Genomic DNA, 18,240 nt, shown 5'->3' with positions numbered 1-18,240 from the left:
AGCTGGAGCATCTAGAATATAATTTTCTGTCCCTTTATTTTTTCTATGTCATTTCTTTAAAAGATGTTTCTCTGGTAAACAACATAGAGCTGACTATTTTCAAAATCCTATCAGGGAGCTTCTGTCTTTAATAGGAGAATTTAATTCTATAGTGAGATTGATTTTTTTTTCTGTTTTCTACTCTCCTTGTTTTCTTGTGCTTCTTTTTCATATCACTGTTTGCTGATGTACTGACTACGCTTTCTCATTCTCATTTTTCTTCTAGTAGTATGCAGGTTATTTTTCTTTAGTGTTTATCCCTTTTAGTTATAGCATTTGTACCTAGGTTTATGTTTTCTATCACAGATTAAAGTTAATCAGTATCTCTAGCCTTCTTCAAACAAGAACCTAAACAAACTCCCAATAACTACTCTCTGTCATCACCTCACCACTATCACTAACTCAGTTTCCCCATCTGCAAACTGTGGGCAATAATACCTATTTATGATTTACTGTGAAGATTTAATAACATACATAAAGAGCTTAGCAAAAAGCCTGTCTTCATAAATGATAACTGTCGTGTCACTATCTGTACCAGATACTTTCAATTCATACTTCCTTAAATCCTTGTAACTATTACCTATCTTCTATTTCAGTATTATCTATAATTTGCACTTTGTCATCAACTATTACTACAACAGCTCTGAAATCCTAAACCCAGAAATGTTCTCCATTTGCTCCAACTTTCTATTCTTCTACAGTTCCTACAGTCTCTAACCTGCTAGCTAATTTCATTTCAACACATAACGCCTGGACTTCACCCTGCATCCCTGCTTTGGACTCAACTGCATCCCTCCTAGAATTCTTATGTTGAAGCCCTACCCCCCAATATGACTGTATTTGGAGACGGTCTTTAGGAGGTGTTAAGGATAAACGAGGTGATACGGTTGGGGTCCTAATCTGATAGGATTGGTGTCTTTATAAGAAGAGGAAGAGAAACCACAGCTCTGTTTTTCTCTGCCGTGTGAGGGCACTGCAAGAAGGCGGCTGTCTGCAAGTGAGGAAAAGAGCTCTCGCCAGAAACCAAATCTTGCCAGAACCCTGATCTTGCACTTTCCAGACTCTAGAACTGCGAGAAATACATGTCTGCTATTTAAGCTACCCAGTCTTTGGTATTATGTTATAGCAACTCGAGCTAAGACACTCCCATACCCTTTTTGGCCACTAGCCCTTTTCTGGTTTCACTTTTTCAAATTTTTCCTATTTGCTATCTCTTTTTCCTCATACTTCTGATAATTCTCCAGTTTCTTGACACTACTCCTTGCTCAACTTCTTCTTCCCTTCACAGCTGAGTTTTCTGAAAGCAACAATAACTGATTCCTCATTTCTCACTTATCCCTTAAAATCTATTAGAATCTGATTCTCATTCTCATCTTTCTACCAAAAATGATCTTAATAAAGTCATCAGTTACTTATATGCCAAACTCAATGGACTTTTAAATAATTATCATCCTACCTGGAATATACTGCAGTATTTTGCAGCACTGTACATTTGAGACAAAAAATATAGGCAGTAGTACAGATTTCTCAGGCTTGTCTCAGATCTAGACATATGATTTTGAACTACATGTGGGACACAGACCAGTGAAAAGCTCCACTGGTTTATAAACAGAGATTTGTGAGTCATCTATACATATTTGGAAATTGCTGGGTTGAGAGTAGATGTCAGGGAGAAGATACAGTAAAAGGGAATGCTGAGAATAGAACTCTCAGGACACCAACCTTTAGAGTAGATGAAGAAAAGAGGAGCTTATTGGGTGAATCAACCTGAGTGGCAGAAGAACACCAAGAATGAAGGAAAATTTCTGTAAAGAGATGAATTAAGAAAAAACCTAATACCTTTAATGAATAGGTTATAAGCTCCTTGAAGATAGAGCTTGTTTTTATCTAGTAGGAAATCAATAAATCTTTGATGGACTGAATCTTTCCTATAATAATATAAAACATGTATAATCAACAGGTTTTTTTCCCTTTTAACTTTACTACGATTTACAGTATAATTTGAAGTTGTGCCATAGGGGCACTGCTTCACCTTTCAATTAATTAGTGATTTATTAAATCTGATTTATTAAAAAAGGTTTTAAAATGCTTTTCAACTATTATGGAGATTATGATTAAAGAGTTCACTCAAATTCTCAGAAGGCTTGAAATTCTGTTTGCTGAAGAACATAATTTACTTTAAAATAATTCTAAACAGAATTCAATCATAGGTGCTCATATCATAATCATAGGTGCTTAGCTTTTTTTTTTTTTTAGAAAGAAGTTGTAAATACAAAATAAGACTCAATTACCAGGCACCCCCTAGTGGCAGTAAAATCAAGTTAAGAAAAAAATTTTTATAGCACATGGTTTAAGATATAGTTCTCTCTACCTATAGTTCTCACCAAACCTTGAGAATAAAATGGTTTGTCAGTAAAGAATTTAAGAGCATGTTATTTTATATCTACATTTTATTAAATGATTATATATTATAATGTACTATAACTAAAAGTGAATTCACACACTGCAATTTCATAAATATTCTTGAGAAGAATTACAATAAGTGAAATAACGTACATAAACGCCCTTCAAAGACTATATAATGACAAATTACAAATGAAGGGGAGCAGAATAGGCTGCCCCAAAATGTGCCACTTTGGCACGTGGACTATTTTGAGCTGAAAGCAATCAAGACCCAGCAGATTAAAAAAAAAGTTTTACCTCTCATTTAACTACCTAAAATAATTCAGATACAGGGGCTGGCCCAGAAAGAGAGCTACTACCAGAGATAACTTGCTATCTGAATGACCTATCTGTATGGCCAGGCAAACATCTAATTACCAAACATCTGCTCTTCTTGTTGTCCTAGGAATTACCCTCCTCCCCTTTGAAGCCCCAGGCCCCTATACCATACAGTGTTCCCATACATATGAAATTAAATTTGTTTTTCTTTTGTAATCTATCTTATGTTAATTTAATTATTAGACCAGCCAAAGACCCTAGAAGGGAAGAAGGGAAAATTTTCTGCCCCTACACAAGATTGAAGAAAAAAATCTCATTCTAGAGAACAGCCTCCAAAGAAGACGGTAAGATAAAGCTTTGTATATTTCCATCAACAATCTAAAACCTATAGTAATGCAGAGTGATATGGAGACTTCAGATTCAGAAGTATTTACTGTTAACTTTAAACAATCCACAAAACTCTTTTAAACACCTCAATTTCCTCACCCATAAAACAGAGGTATCAAAATTGGCCTGTGTCCTTGAAGGATTGTTGTAAGAATCAAGTAAGAGTTGAATGAAAAAGATTATTATTGGTATTTATTCACATAAGTAAATCATTTTGATTATTGTGCTTTGTAATTAGTGCTCTTGCATATAATGTACTACTCCTGCTTACTGAAATTTTACAACTACCCTGGCAACTAAAACAATGCTTCTCATTTTATAAATGAAAAATCTAGGGCCCCAGCCAATTTGGGACTGAAATCCAGGATTTTCCTCATTATACCTTGATGTCTTTGCTCTGGAGAGATAGATTATAATCATATTACTTTCCTGATTTGGTTATAATAAATTTTGTTTAAGAGTGACACTATAATACCAATGTTCTCTAGTCTGGTTAGAGAAAATGGATACTTTATAAAGAAAGAACCTAACGTTGGCCATTGACCTGGAATTGAAACAGTGGAAGCCAGCAGCAGGACCTTGTCATAGTTCTGCACTGCAATTAATAGGCAGCTTATTATCCAACTCCCCTCCATCTTCCAACATCCACTCACTCACCTCAGAGAAATAAAACGTAAAATTAGTTAAACATCAAACCAACCACCTAAATAAAATATGCCATTTAAAAAGATCCCAAATCTGAGATGAAGCAAGGGAAGGGGATAAGATGTACATAAACTTTCCTTTTTTTTTTCCCTCCCTAAAGTCCCAGTGCATAGTTGTATATTCTAACTGTAAGTCCTTCTAGTTCTTCTATGTGAGCCGCCACCACAGCATGGCTACTGATAAATGAGTGGTGTGATTCTACGACCAGGAACCAAACTCAGGTCATCAAAGTGGTGAGAGTGCCAAACCTTAACCACTAGGCCATCAGGGCTGGCTCATAAACTTCCTATTTTCCTCTACCAGTTTCAGAGCTATTTATTTGCCAATTCTCAAATATAACACTAAAAATCAGAATTATCTTTTATTTTCTCCATTTTAGATTATAAATTAGGTTACAAATTACAAATAAGATGTCTATGAATACACCAACTATAACAAAATTCTGCAAAAACAGACCAATTTGGTGGGCCAGCCCCATGGCCAAGAGGATAAGTTCACGCGCTCCACTTTGGTGACCCAGGGTTTCGCTGGTTCAGATCCTGGGTGCGGACATAGCACTGCTTATCAAGCCACGTTGAGGCCACACCCCACACAGCATAACCAGAAGGATCTACAACCAGAATATACAACTATGTACTGGGAGACTTTAGGGGAGAAAGCAGAAAAGAAAAGAAGATTGGCAACACAAGTTAGCTCAGGTGTCAATCTTTAAAAAAAAATTAAAATTAAAAAAAATCAATTTGACTCACGGAATTTCGTACAGAGAAATTTTATCTGTCTACCACATTTGATAATATGATGTGCTATATAACACAACAGGAAATTGTTTTGTGGACTCCACCATATAGTTAAGAAGTAGAAAAATTATTTTTATTTCGTGAAACACAAAATGAAAATCACAAGTTAAAAATAATTATTACCACTAGCTTTTAAGGTTCTACATGAATTTTATTTTTGTTTTGTTTGCATCCCATGAAATCACAGAAAAAAGAAAAATAATCTCTATTTTTATAGAAAGATAGATTAACACACTAAAAGAAATACACCTTGGTTTTTTAGTTAGATTCTAATAAAAAGTGCTTTAATATGACTTTTTCACTAGCAGGAGCCTCCACATGCCTCTCCTCCCACCACCTAGATACTCTATGCTTTATGTCTTTTGTTTGACTTTGAATTTTTCTGTCTTTCTTATTGTTCCAACACAGGAAATAGTCTAACCATGGGCCCACTAGAACCAATCTGAACTGACCCCATCTTATCAACAGAGTAATTAAGAGCTGTTTCTCAGAAATTGAAAGTCGACCCCTTGTCCAGTTCAGGCCAGTTGGGACCACCAACCCATCAACTGGGCTTCCACGAATGCTTGATAGGTGACCCTTTTGATGTCAGGGGGCCGAAAATCTAACCCTCAGATATGCTAATGCCACCACTTTGTGAACGTATGTCCCCTGAAAAGCCATGAAACTTCACTACACTTACGCAGGTCATCATTTACCTCACTTCTCCTTACCTCCAATCAGGTATCTCCAACTTTCAGACCACCCTGCCCACTTATCCCACAAATTTTGCCCTAAGCCCTGGATAGGGGAGACAGACTTAAGAGCTTTTGCCTCTTGTCTCCTTGCTTGTTGACCCCGCAATAAAGTGTTTTCTTTTCTCAAAAGCTGAAGCTGTAATAATTGGCTTTTTATGTGCATCAGGCAGAGAACCCCAATTTTGTGTGGTAACAATAGTATCATTATAACTTAGGAAAAATCCATAAAGCCAAATAGGGAAGACTACTTTAGTGCTATATGAAGTACTCATTCTCCAACAAACATTGCATTTCAGAAGCTCTGTAGGTCCCTGCTCACCTAGAGACTGAGCAACTGGCAATCAATTAAGGTCAGCCACATGGCAATGAAGGACATTTCCATTAGCCCAGGAAGATGTTTTAATAAATCTATTTAATCATGCTACTAGAAAGCAATAGATTATAACCAACGATGTCTCCTATCTGCTTGTAGTTATATTGATCACATGTTGGATGACAGTGGTTACACTCTGTTAAGTAACCTACAAAATAATGTTCTGACTAGATACAGAACCATACCTATAACTCTCTGTTTAACTTAATCTCATGTGGTGTTTATATCAACATTACTATAAACATGAGGACTACATGTACTGTTTGGCTGTTTACAATTGTGTGTAAATTCAACTTCCATTAATAAGCGATCTGAACATAGAGGATAGAGAGAAACCCAAGAAATTTTTAAATGCTTAAACTAAAACAAATTATTAACAGACTATCAAATACAAATACATTACATTTAACTTTTTTCAATTCAGTGATTTCTACTTTGGTAGAGCCAAATTGAATATTCTTTTTGCTACAGTCTACCTATGACAAGATGATCCACAATAAGAAATACATAAGGAGTGATGCCAGAATCATGGTGGAGTGAGTCACTCCCTTTCTCTCTCCCCTCTAAGTTACAACCAGTCTACATCCAATGACCAAAAAGGCACTCCCTGCATAGCACACCAGAATGCCTGAGTGATCCAAGCACCTACACATCTGAAGTGGGTGGAGTGGATGTCAGGGAGGCAGTAGAACAGGGGAGAAACCCTCTCCCTCTCCCCACGCAGCCGGCATCCAAAATGCGGATCATCACACCAGCACACACACCAGCAACCACAGGCTACCAAGGCAAACACAGCACTCATGGCTTGGTCCCTGCCCACCACCACGGGTAGTGGGTGGTGCACATGTCCTGAGGCTCCAGACACAGCAGAGTCAGGACCACCCTCCCCCCTCCACTGGGAGTGGCGCTGCTCTTTCCAACAGTGGGGACTACATCCGAGGCGTAAATTTCCCTGGCAGGTGTGCAGTGCCCTGATCCAAGGTCTCAGAGCAGGTTACTAGTGCACGCATAGCACCAACTCTCAGAGGCTGCAGCTCCTGTCCCTAGCAGCGGCAGCGGGAGGTGTGCACATCCTAAGGCTTCAGGACACAGAGCAGAGACAGTGACATGGCTCCCATTCCCTCCCAGGGCAGCGGGGACTACAAGGCATAAATTTTCCCAGCAGGGGCAGGGTGTCCTGAAACGAAGTTTCAGAGCAGATCACCAATGCGTGCCAACACAGGAAACCAGAGGCTGCAGCCCCTGCCTCCCTCAGCAGAGGCAGATGGCACACACATCTTGAGGCTTCAGGACACAGAGCGGTGCCGGCAACCCAGGCCCCTCGTCTACCCCTGGCAGAGGTACAGTTGCTCCAGCAGTGGCGACAACAACCAAAATGTGGATTTCACTGGCAGGAACAGGATGCCCTGACAGGAGGTCTCAAAAAGAATACTGGTAGGCGCCAGTGACCAGAGACTGCAGGGCCAGCAACAGCACTTGCAGCTTAAGCCCTACTCTTCCTCCAGCACTGGCAGATGACACCTGCAACCTGAGGCTTCAGGAACCACAGCAGAACCTGAGACCAAGCCTCTAGTAACAGCAGCCCTGACACCAGCTCTACCAGCAGCAGGGGCTGCATACAAGAACCTGGGCCCCCGACATCAAGAGTAACATCTGAGAACCCAGCGTCCCTGGCAACAATGCTGCCAGCACTTCCAGATAACCCAGGAGCAGCAGTGCAAGTGGTACATGGGGCAGAAGCACCCGAGCCCATGGAGAGCCCACAGAGAGGAAGTGGGAGAACACGAGACACAGGAACCCTGGAAGCAGCAGAAGTGCTCACAGCGTGGTGACCCCAGTGGCAACACCTAAGACTGCAGCGATATCAAAAGTAGCAAGGCATCAGCAATCTCAGAGGCATAAGCAGCACAAGGAGGACACTGATGACACTTCTAGCAGAGGCAGTGGAGGGTGGAAAACGCAGGCTCTCAAATATAACCAGAAGCAGCTCAGAACCAAAGTAACCAAAGCTGTAGAAAGGTGATTACTACCACAAATGAACCGGCAGAGGATCAACTCATCAAACTCCATTAAGAACTACAGTAACACGGTAGAAGAGAAGGAGAATGACAGCTCTCCAGAAAGCAAACTCTCCAAACTTGAAGTCATAGAAGATTATAATCTGACTGACAGAAAACTCTAAATAGCCATCATAAAGAAAAACTCAATGAGCTACAAGAAAACTCAGAAAGACACTTCAACAAGGTCAAGAACAAAATTAATGAACAGAAGGAATACTTCATCAAATAGACTGAAGCTCTAAAAAAAGAACCAAACAGAAATTCTGCATATGAAGAACACAATTAATGAGATAAAAAACAATATATCACATGGAGGAGCAGAGAGAATTAAGATTTTTTAAAAATGAAGAAATTCTTTGAGAAATATTCAACTGAATTAGGAAAAGTAACATAAGGATTACAGGTATCCCAGAGGGAGAAGGGCGGGAGAAAGTAGCAGAGAGCTTATTCAAAGAAATAATAGCTGAGAACTTCCCAAATCTGGGGAAGACACTGGCCAAGCAACTACATGAAGAAAACAGAACTCCTATTTACATCAATGCAAAAAGACCTTCTTCAAGGCATATAATATTAAAACTGTCAAAAGTTAATGACAAAGAAAAATATTAAGGGCAGCAAGAGAGAAGAAAATAACCAACAGAGGAATCGCCATCACGCTTCAGCAGATTTTTCAGCAGAAACCTCAGAGGCTAGGAGAGAGTGGAATGATATATTCAAAATGCTGAGAGACAAAAACTATCAGTCAAGAACACTCTATCCAGAAAAATTATGCAGCCAAGAATATTCTATCCAGGGAAATTATCCAGCAAAATAATACAATGGAGAAATAAAACCTTTTCCAAAGAAAAGCTGAGGAGTTCATTGCCATTAGACCTGCCTTAACAAGAAAAGATGAAGGGAGCTCTCCTACCTGGAAAAAAAGGGCAAAGATTTACAAAGCTTTGAACAAGCAGATAGACAAAATCAGAAAATTTCAGCTTTCTATCACAATAGGTTAGGAAACAATCATTAAATAAAGGATGAAGGGAAAGAAAGTATCAAAAATAACTATAACCACTTCAATTTGGTCACAAACTCACAACACAAAAATGAATAATTGGTGACAAAAAGAACTTAGGGAAGGGGAAAAGGACAGAACCTACATAGGCTAACGGATATAAAAGGCTATCAGAAAATGGAATATCTCATCTAAGAGATCTTTTATTCAAACCTCATGGTAACCACTATACAAAAAAATCATAGCAGAGCCACAATTCACAAATAAAGAGAAAACTGAAAAAATCATCACAGAAAACCATCAAACTGAAATGGCAGTCAGAAATACAAGTGAAAAGAAACCATGGAAATACATAACAACTGGAAAGCAAGAGATAAAATGGCAATATTAAGCCATCGTATATCAATAATCACACTAAATGTAATGGACTGAATTCTCAAACAAAAGACACATAGTGGCAGGATGGATTAAAAAACAAGACCCAACAATATGTTGCCTCCAGGAAACACATCTCAGCTCTAAAGACAAACACAGTCTCAGAGTGAAGGGATGGAAGACAGTACTCCAAGCAAATGGAAAGTAAAAGAAAGCAGGTATTGCCACACTTACATCACACAAAGCAGACTTCAAGATAAAAAAAAGACATTAGAGACAAAGAAGGGCAGTATATAATGATAAAAGGGACATTCCACCAAGAAGATATAACACTTATGAATATATATGCACCTAACACAGGAGCACTAAAGTGGATAAAATAACTATTAACAGAACTGAAGGGAGAAATTGACAGCAATACAGTAATAGTAGGGGACCTCAACACCCCACTTACATCAGTGGATAGATCATCCAGACAGAAAGTCAACAAGGACACAATGGTCTTAAACCAAAAACTAGACCAGATAGACTTAATAGATATATATATAATACATTCCATCCAAAAACGGAATACACATGCTTCTCAAGTGCACATGGAACATTCTCAAAGATAGATCATATGTTGGGAAACAAGGCAAGCCTCAATAAATTTAAGAAGACTGAAATCATATCAGGATCTTTTCTGACCATAATGCTATGAAACTAGAAATCAACCACAAGAACAAAGCTGGAAAAGTCACAAATATGTGGAGACTGAACAACATGCTATTGAACCAACAGTGGGCCAATGAAGAAATCAAAGGAGAAATAAAAAGTACCTGGAGACAAATGAAAATAAAAACACAACGTACCAACTTTTATGGGATGCAGCAAAAACAGTCTTAAGAAGGAAATTTACAGCAATAAAGGCCGACCTCAACAAACAAGAAAAATCTCAAATAAATAATCTTAAACTACCCCTAACAGAACTAGAAAAAGAAGAACAAAGCCCAAAATCAGCAGAAGGAAGGAAATAATAAAAATTACAGCAGAAGTAAATGAAATAAAGACTAAAAAACAACAGAAAGGCTCAATGAAACTAAGAGCTGGTTCTTTGAGAAGATAACAAAATCAACAAACCCTTAGCCATACTCACTAAGAAAAAAAGAAAGAAGCCTCAAATAAATAAAATTAGAAATGAAAGAGGAGAAATTACAATAGATACCACAGAAATACAAAGGATTATAAGAGAATACTATGAAAAACTATATGTCAACAAATTGGAAAACCTAGGAGAAACGGATAAATTCTAAGACTCACACAACCTCCCAAAACTGAAGCAAGAAGATACAGAGAATCAGAATAGACCAATCACAAGTAACGAGATTGAAATAGTAATCAAAAATCTCCCAGGGGCTGGCCTGGTGGTTAGTGGTTAAGTTTGCACACTCTGGATCAGCAGCCTGGGGTTTGCAGGTTTGGAACCTACATAGGGTTCATCAAGATATCCTGTGGTGGCATCCCACATATAAAATGGAGGAAGATTGGTAGAGATGTTAGCTCAGGGACAACCTTCCTCAAACAAAATGAGGACAGTTGGCAACAAACGTTACCCTGGGGCCAATCTTCCTCACACACACAAAAAACCCCAAAAAACAAGAAAAGAAAAGAAAAACCCTCCCAAAAAACAAAAGTCCAGGACAGATGGCTCCTCAGGAGATTCTACCAAAGATTCAAAGATTTAATGCCTATCCTTCCCAAACTATTCCAAAAAATTGAAGAAGATGGAATGCTTCCAAACTCATTCTATGTGGTCAACATTACCGTGATACCAAAAACAGACAGACAATACAAAGAAGAAAAATTACAGGCCAATATCACTGATGAACACATACGCAAAAATCCTCAACAAAATATTGTCAAATCAAATAAAGAAATACATTAAAAGGATCACATACCATGATCAAGTGGGAATTATGTCACTGACACAGAGAAGTTTCAACATCCACAAATCAATCAACGTGATACAACACATTAACAACATTAGAAATAAAAACTACAGGACCATCTCAATAGACACAAAAAAAGTATCTGACAAGATCCAATATTCATTTACGATAAAAACTCTCAAAAAAAAGGGTATAGAAGGAAAGTACCTCCATACAATAAACGACATACATGTCAAACTCACAGCTAACATCATACTCAATGTGAAAAACTAAAAGCCATGCTCTGAGAATGGAACAAGACAAGGGTGCCCACTCTTGCCACTATTATTCAATATAGTACTGGAGGTTTTGGCCAGAGCAATTAGACAAGAAAAAGAAAAGGAAGAAGTGAAATTCTCACTGTTTGCAGATGACATGATTCTGTACATAGAAAACCCTAAAGAATACACAAGAAAGCTATTAGAAATAATCAACAACCACAGCAAAGTTGCAACGTACAAAATGAACTTTCAAAAATCAGTTGCATTTCTATACACTAATAATGAAGTAACACAAAGAGAACTCAAGAACACAATCCTAATTACAATCACAACAAAAAGAACAAAACATCTAGGAATAAATTTAACCAAGGAGGTGAAAGACCTATACAATGAAAACTATAAGACGTTATTGAAAGAAATCACAGAAGACATAAAGAGATGGAAAGAGATTCCGTGCATATGGATTGGAAGAATAAACACAGTTAATATATCCATACTACCTAAAGCAATCTACAAATTCAATGCAATCCCAATCAGAATCCCAATGACATTCTTCATGGAAATAGAACGAAGAATCCTAAAATTCATATGGGGCAACAAAAGATCCCAAATAGCTAAAGCAATCCTGAGGGAAAAAAACAAAGCTGGAGGCATCACAATCCCTGACGTCAGAATATATTACACAAAGCTATGGTAATCCAAACAGCATCATACTGGCAGAAAAAACAGACACAGAGATCAATGGAACAGAATTGAGAGCCCAGAAATAAAACCACACATCCACTGACAGCTAATCTTTGACTCAAGACCAAGAATATACAATGAAGAAAGGAAAGTCTCTTCAATAAATGGTGCTGGGAAAACTGGACAGCCACATGCAAAAGAATGAAAGTAGACTATTATCTTACATCATACACAAAAATTAACTCCAAATGGACTAAAGACTTGAATGTGAGACCTGAAACCATCAAACTCTTAAAAGAAAATATAGGCAGTATGCTCTTTGACATGGGTCTTTTCGAATACCATGTCTACTCAGGCAAGGGAAACAAAAGAAAAAATAAACAAATGGGACTACATCAGATTTGAAAGCTTCTGCACAGCAAAGGAAACCATCAACAAAACAAAAAGACAATCCACCAACTGTGAGAAAATATTTGCAAATCACATGTCTGACAAGGGGTTAATTTCCGAAACATATAAAGAACTCCTACAGCTCAAGAACAAAAAAATGAACAACCTGATCAAAAAAATGGGCAGAGGATATGAAGAGACATTTTTCAAAGGAAGATATACAGATGGCCAAGAGGCAAACACAAAGATGTTCAACCTCACTAATTATTAGGAAAATGAAAATCAAAACTATAATAAGATATCACCTCACACTCATCAGAATGCCTATAATTAACAAGACAAGAAATAAGTGTTGGAGAGGATGTGGAGAAAAGGGAACCCTTATACACTGCTGGTGGGAATGCAAACTGGTGCAGCCACTATGGAAAACAGTACAGAGATTTCTCGAAAAAGTTAAAAATAGAAATAACATATGACCCAGCTATCCCTCTACTGGGTATTTATCCAAAGAACATGAAATCAACAATTCAAAGAGATTTATGCACCCCTATGTTCACCACAGCATTATTCACAATAGCCAAGACGTGGAAGCAACTCAAGTGCCCATGAATGGATGAATGGATAAAGAAGATGTGGTATATATATATACGATGGAATACTACCCAGCCATAAAAAAAAAGACAAAATCATCCCATTTGCAACAAAATGGATGTACCTTGAGGGTATTATGCTATGTGAAGTAAGTCATATAGAGAAAAACAAATACAGTATGATTTCACTCATGTGAAAGATAAACAAACACATACATAAGGAAAAGAGATTAGTGATTATCAGAGGAAAATGGGGTAGGTGGAGGACAAAAGGGGTAAAGGGGCACATATGTATGGTGATGGATAAAGACAAGACTATTGGTGGCGAACCCAATGCAGTCTACAGAGAAACTGAAATATAGTAACGTGCACCTGATATTTGCACAGTTAAAAGCCAGTATCACCTCAATAAAATTAACAAGTAAAATAAAACAAAACAAAAGGTTTTCAAGAACATTAACCAAAAAAGTAGAGAGAGAGAGCTGGCTCCATGGCCTAATGGTTAAGTTCAGCGTGCTTTGCTTCGGCAGCCTAGGATTCAGTTCCCTGGCTTGGACCTATACCCCTCATTGGTGGCCATGATGTGGCAGGGACCCACATACAAAATAGAGGAAGATTGGCCCAGATGTTAGGTCAGGGTGAATCTTCCTCAAGCAAAAAGAGGAAGATTGGCAACAGATGTTATTTCAGGGTGAATCTTCTTTAACAACAACAACAATAAAAGATATATATATTTGGTTTTCTTCCCCAGAGAGCTCCTAAAACCCCTGAAATTTTCTAAGTGATAAAGATGAAAGGGGCAAGGAATCTTTCGTTATTCATAACAAGTCCCATTCAAGTACATCTGAGTTTGCTAATGAGGTGACTTCTGGAAAACCCCTCAGGATGGGGGCTAGTTACCAGGGGAAACAACCATGTGATTAGAGGGTTGGAACTTCCAGATACCTGCATCCCATTCCCCCCCAACCTCTCAGCAAGACAGAAGGGTTGGAGATTGAGTTAATCACTAATAGACAATGATTTAATCAATCATTTTTGTAATGAAGCCTCCATAAAAAAGTCCTGGCTGGAGGGTTTTGGAGAGCTTCTGTTGGTGAACAAGAAAGAATCCATGTACTGGGAGCATGGCACACCCTAAACTTTACAGGCACAGAAGTTCCTGTGCTCAAGACCCTTCTGGATCTCGCCCTATGGATCTCTTCATCTGGCTCTTCATTTATATCCTTTAAAATATGCTTAGTAATAAATTGACGATAGTAAGTAGAGCACTTTTCTGAGTTCTGTGAGCCACTCTAACAAATTATCGAACCCAAGAAGGAGGTTGTGGGAATGTCCAATTTAGCACCAGTTGGTCAGAAGCACAAGTAACAACCTGGACTTGAAATTGGTGTCTGATGTGGGGGCAGTCTTGTGAGACTGATCCTGAACCTATGGGATCTGATGCTATTTCCAGGTAGATGGTATCAGAATTTAAATTGTAGAACATCCAGCTGTTGAAGAATTGCCCGGTGTGGGAAAAAAAATCCACACATTTGATGGACAGAAGTGTTCTATGAGCAGTGTGGTAGAGAAAAACAGGAATTTTTTTCCTTTCATTACATAATTTTTAAAAATCTGGTAGGTGTGGGGGGCGCTGGGGAGAAGTTTAACAATATTCAAAGTTTATGGACACAGGTCTCTACCACACAAAATCAAAGAGCTGTATTAAAAACGAAGAAAACTTGCACAAAAATTGTGAAAATCTGAAAATAACTTTAACATAGTTCTGGAATGACACTATATTCAAAAAAATTATTACTCTATTACTAGCATAATTACTTTATATCAGTTTGCTTCACCTAGCAATAACAATATATAATATTAAAATCATTTGATCATTCTATAAATGTACTGAGTTTTACTGTGAAAACTACAAAAAGAATGAGATCCTCTATTCCAAATAGAATATCTTTTGTTTTTTTAAAGATGATTTTATTTTTTTCCTTTTTCTCCCCAAAGCCCCCGGTACATAGTTGTATATTCTTCGTTGTGGGTCCTTCTAGTTGTGGCATGTGGGACGCTGCCTCAGCGTGGTCTGATGAGCAGTGCCATGTCCGTGCCCAGGATTCGAACTAACGAAACACTGGGCCGCCTGCAGCGGAGCGTGTGAACTTAACCACTTGGCTACGGGGCCGGCCCCCAAATAGAGAAAATATCTTAAAAATTTTATATCAGTGTTTTTCAAGCTGTATTCTCCAGAGCCCAGTGAATTTTCCTCAAAGGAAATTAGTCTTCTTTAGCCATGGGAGAGGCTGGAGTTCCAGCCATTCATTCTCTTTCCTCCAACTCTAGTCCTTCCCCTTCAAACAAAGAAGTGCCCATTTTGACTACTTTTTTACAAAATGAAGTTTTGATAAAGATTACCTTTGGAAAAAAATTACACCACTAAAATCAAACAAATAAACTATCCAAACCAAATAATTTGAAATTTTATATAGTTAATAGTTGTTAGTAAGCTAAAGTCTCAACAAGATTTTGATTTGATTTGATTTTGATGTTTATACAACAGCTTAAAACAACTTAAACTTTTCATTTCAGATTCCCAGGAAAAGTAAACAGCTTACCCAGCATGACTAGATGATGATGGTGGTGGCAAGTCTGGTGTAAGGACATAAAGACTGTTGTTTTTTGGCAAGTGTAGCGATTTTAAGACCGTCTGAAAAAGAAGACATAAAAACAAAAAAATCGACTGTTGATTGTGCATTAATTTTTTCCTATGGTTCTTGAAAGATTATCAATATTGTAGTTTGACTTTTTATCTTTTGACAATTTCATAAACAGGGTAATGCAGAAGAACTATTAAATTCAAATAACCTTGTTTCTCCCATATATATCATAAATTAGCATAAATATGCATATTAAAATGCAAATTCTTTGCCTCATGAAGAGACATAAAAACATAAGAACACAGTTGAGATTCATTAATTTCTTCATTGATGAAATATATTCGTGCAACTAATATGCACTTCATTTCAGGATCATTATAGCAAAAAATTAGCAACGTAGCTTTTCAGAGATCATCAGACCTGGAAAAGATCATAGAGAGCACCTCAATCCAATGACTACACATGAGACGCTGCAGCCTGAGAGGTGAAATGACTTGAATGAGGTCTCTAGTTAAGTGCTACTTAGGTCACTTAACTCTTACTCCAGAGAATTTTTTGGGTAAGCATTCTGTCTGGGGTGAATAAACTACTCTTGGGCTATATCTGACCTACTATCTTGATAACCATACAAATTTCACTAAATTTCCTTGCCATAAAACTCCTACGTAGCTTTCAAACTCCCAACTTGATAACACATTTCAAACCTTTTTTTTTTGACAGCAATACACACTAAGAAACACATTTTTACATCTTTACATCATAACCCAGGACATACATATTTATTCAACAGATATTTACTGAGGCACCAACTCTCTGCCAAGACTATTCTAAACACTCAGGGTACAGCAGTGAACAGAATGGTCTAAAAGCCCTGATTTTATGGAGCTTACATTTTAGTAGGAATAAATAAAATAAGTAACCTTTTAGTTGAATATTAGAAAGCAATAATTTTTTTGACTAAACATAAAGCAGGTGTGGTGGTGAAAAAATTAGGGATGGAGAGTCATGTAATTTTAAACTGAGTGATCAGGATGGTTCTCACTTGGAGAATGTGACATTTGAGCAAAGACTTAAAAGTAGTGAGGACACAAATCATGAGAATATACAGAAAAAGAGTATTTCAGGCAAATGGAACAGCCAGTGCAAAATGCTTAATGAACAAGAAGTCCAACATAACTGAAGCCAAATGACCACTGGTAGGACATAGGTCAGAGAAGTAATAGTGATGGGAGGGGCAGGATATGTGTTGAGCCCTTTAGGCTAATGTAAGGGCTTTGACTTTTACTCTGAGTGAGAGGGGAAGCTATTGGGGTGACATGGTTAGATTCACGCTTTTAAAAGATCACTTTGTCAGCTGTGTTGAAAATAGATGGGAAAGGGGCTGACAGAGGAGGGCAGAGGCATACAGGAGGCTAATAAAATATACTAATCTAAAGCTGATGATGGATTATACCAGTGTGATGGTAGCAGAAGTAGTGCGAAATAGCTGAATTTTGAATACATTTTGAAGACAGCACCAGAAAGACTTCCTGACAAACTGCTATGTGTTACAACAGAAAGGAGTCAATGATGACCCTAAAGACTTTAGACTCAAGAATTAGAAGAATGAAGTTGCCATCAACTGAAATGGGGAAGACTACAGATGAGGACTTCCATTTTGGACATGTTAAGTATGAAATGTGTATTAGACATTCAAGTGCAGGAGACAAGTAAAAGCAGCTGGATACATCAATCTGGAATTGAGGGAACAGGTCTGAGGTATAGAAATAAATTAGAGATATAAAATTGACAGTGCATACAGATGACACTTAAAAGCCATGACACTGGTAAGATCACCAGTGAATTTAGTAATGTGGTCATTGAGGACTTCGACAAGAGTATTAGCAGCTCCCTGCTTAGATTGAGCTCAAGAGAAATGGTAGGAAAGGAATTAGAGACAACAAATATAGACAACTCTTTGGGGGAAGTTTTGTTATCAAGGGGACTAGAGAAAAGGAGCAATTTCTGGAAGGGAGGTGGGATCAAGAGAAAGAAGAAATAACATCATGTTTGAATGTTAATGGTAATGCTCTACCAGAGCAAAATACTGATGATGTAGGAAAGACAGGGAAGAATTAGAGAGAAGTCCTTGAATAGGCCAGAGGGGATAGCGAATGTAATCCAAAGCAAACACAGAGGTTTGGTTTTAGACAGGAGATTGAACAGGCCATCTAGAGTAATGGGAGAAAAAGGAGAGTATGTGTGTAAGATGCAGGTAAGTAAACAGAGAACAAGCTGGGAGCTTGTGGAAATTCTCTTGTGATTGCCTTTATTTCATCAGTGAAACAAAATAGGAAGCAAAGTCACCAGCTGAGAGGGAGAATGGAGGAGAGGTGCTTTAAAGGTCTGAGGAGGTTAAGTAGAAAATAACCATGCAGGAGAGTATGGATAAACCAGGTAAACATACTTTGATTTTCTAACAACATTATGGTCATGAATTTAAAGATAGACCAGTCAGCAAGATTTTGTTTGTCTCCAGCCACATTTAGTTGTGAGGTACAGAATAGACAGAG

General features: G+C 37.9%; 1 protein-coding gene across 5 annotated transcripts in view; it reads right to left on the bottom strand.

Moving 5' to 3' along the window:
* The window catches only part of FAF1 (Fas associated factor 1), a 472,685-nt gene that overhangs the window by 255,927 nt on the left and 198,518 nt on the right, over positions 1-18,240 (bottom strand). For all 5 annotated transcript variants that reach the window (XM_044770763.2, XM_044770762.2, XM_044770761.2 and 2 more), the window contains one exon: positions 15,647-15,738. In XM_044770763.2, the coding sequence (XP_044626698.1) occupies positions 15,647-15,738 (92 nt within the window). The remainder of the gene's footprint in view (positions 1-15,646; positions 15,739-18,240) is intronic.

This window comes from Equus asinus, chromosome 5 (genome assembly GCF_041296235.1).
Source record: "Equus asinus isolate D_3611 breed Donkey chromosome 5, EquAss-T2T_v2, whole genome shotgun sequence".
NCBI classification, from domain to species: domain Eukaryota; kingdom Metazoa; phylum Chordata; class Mammalia; order Perissodactyla; family Equidae; genus Equus; species Equus asinus.
Note: the sequence above shows the minus strand (reverse complement) of the source record. Positions and strands in the feature narration are given on the sequence as shown.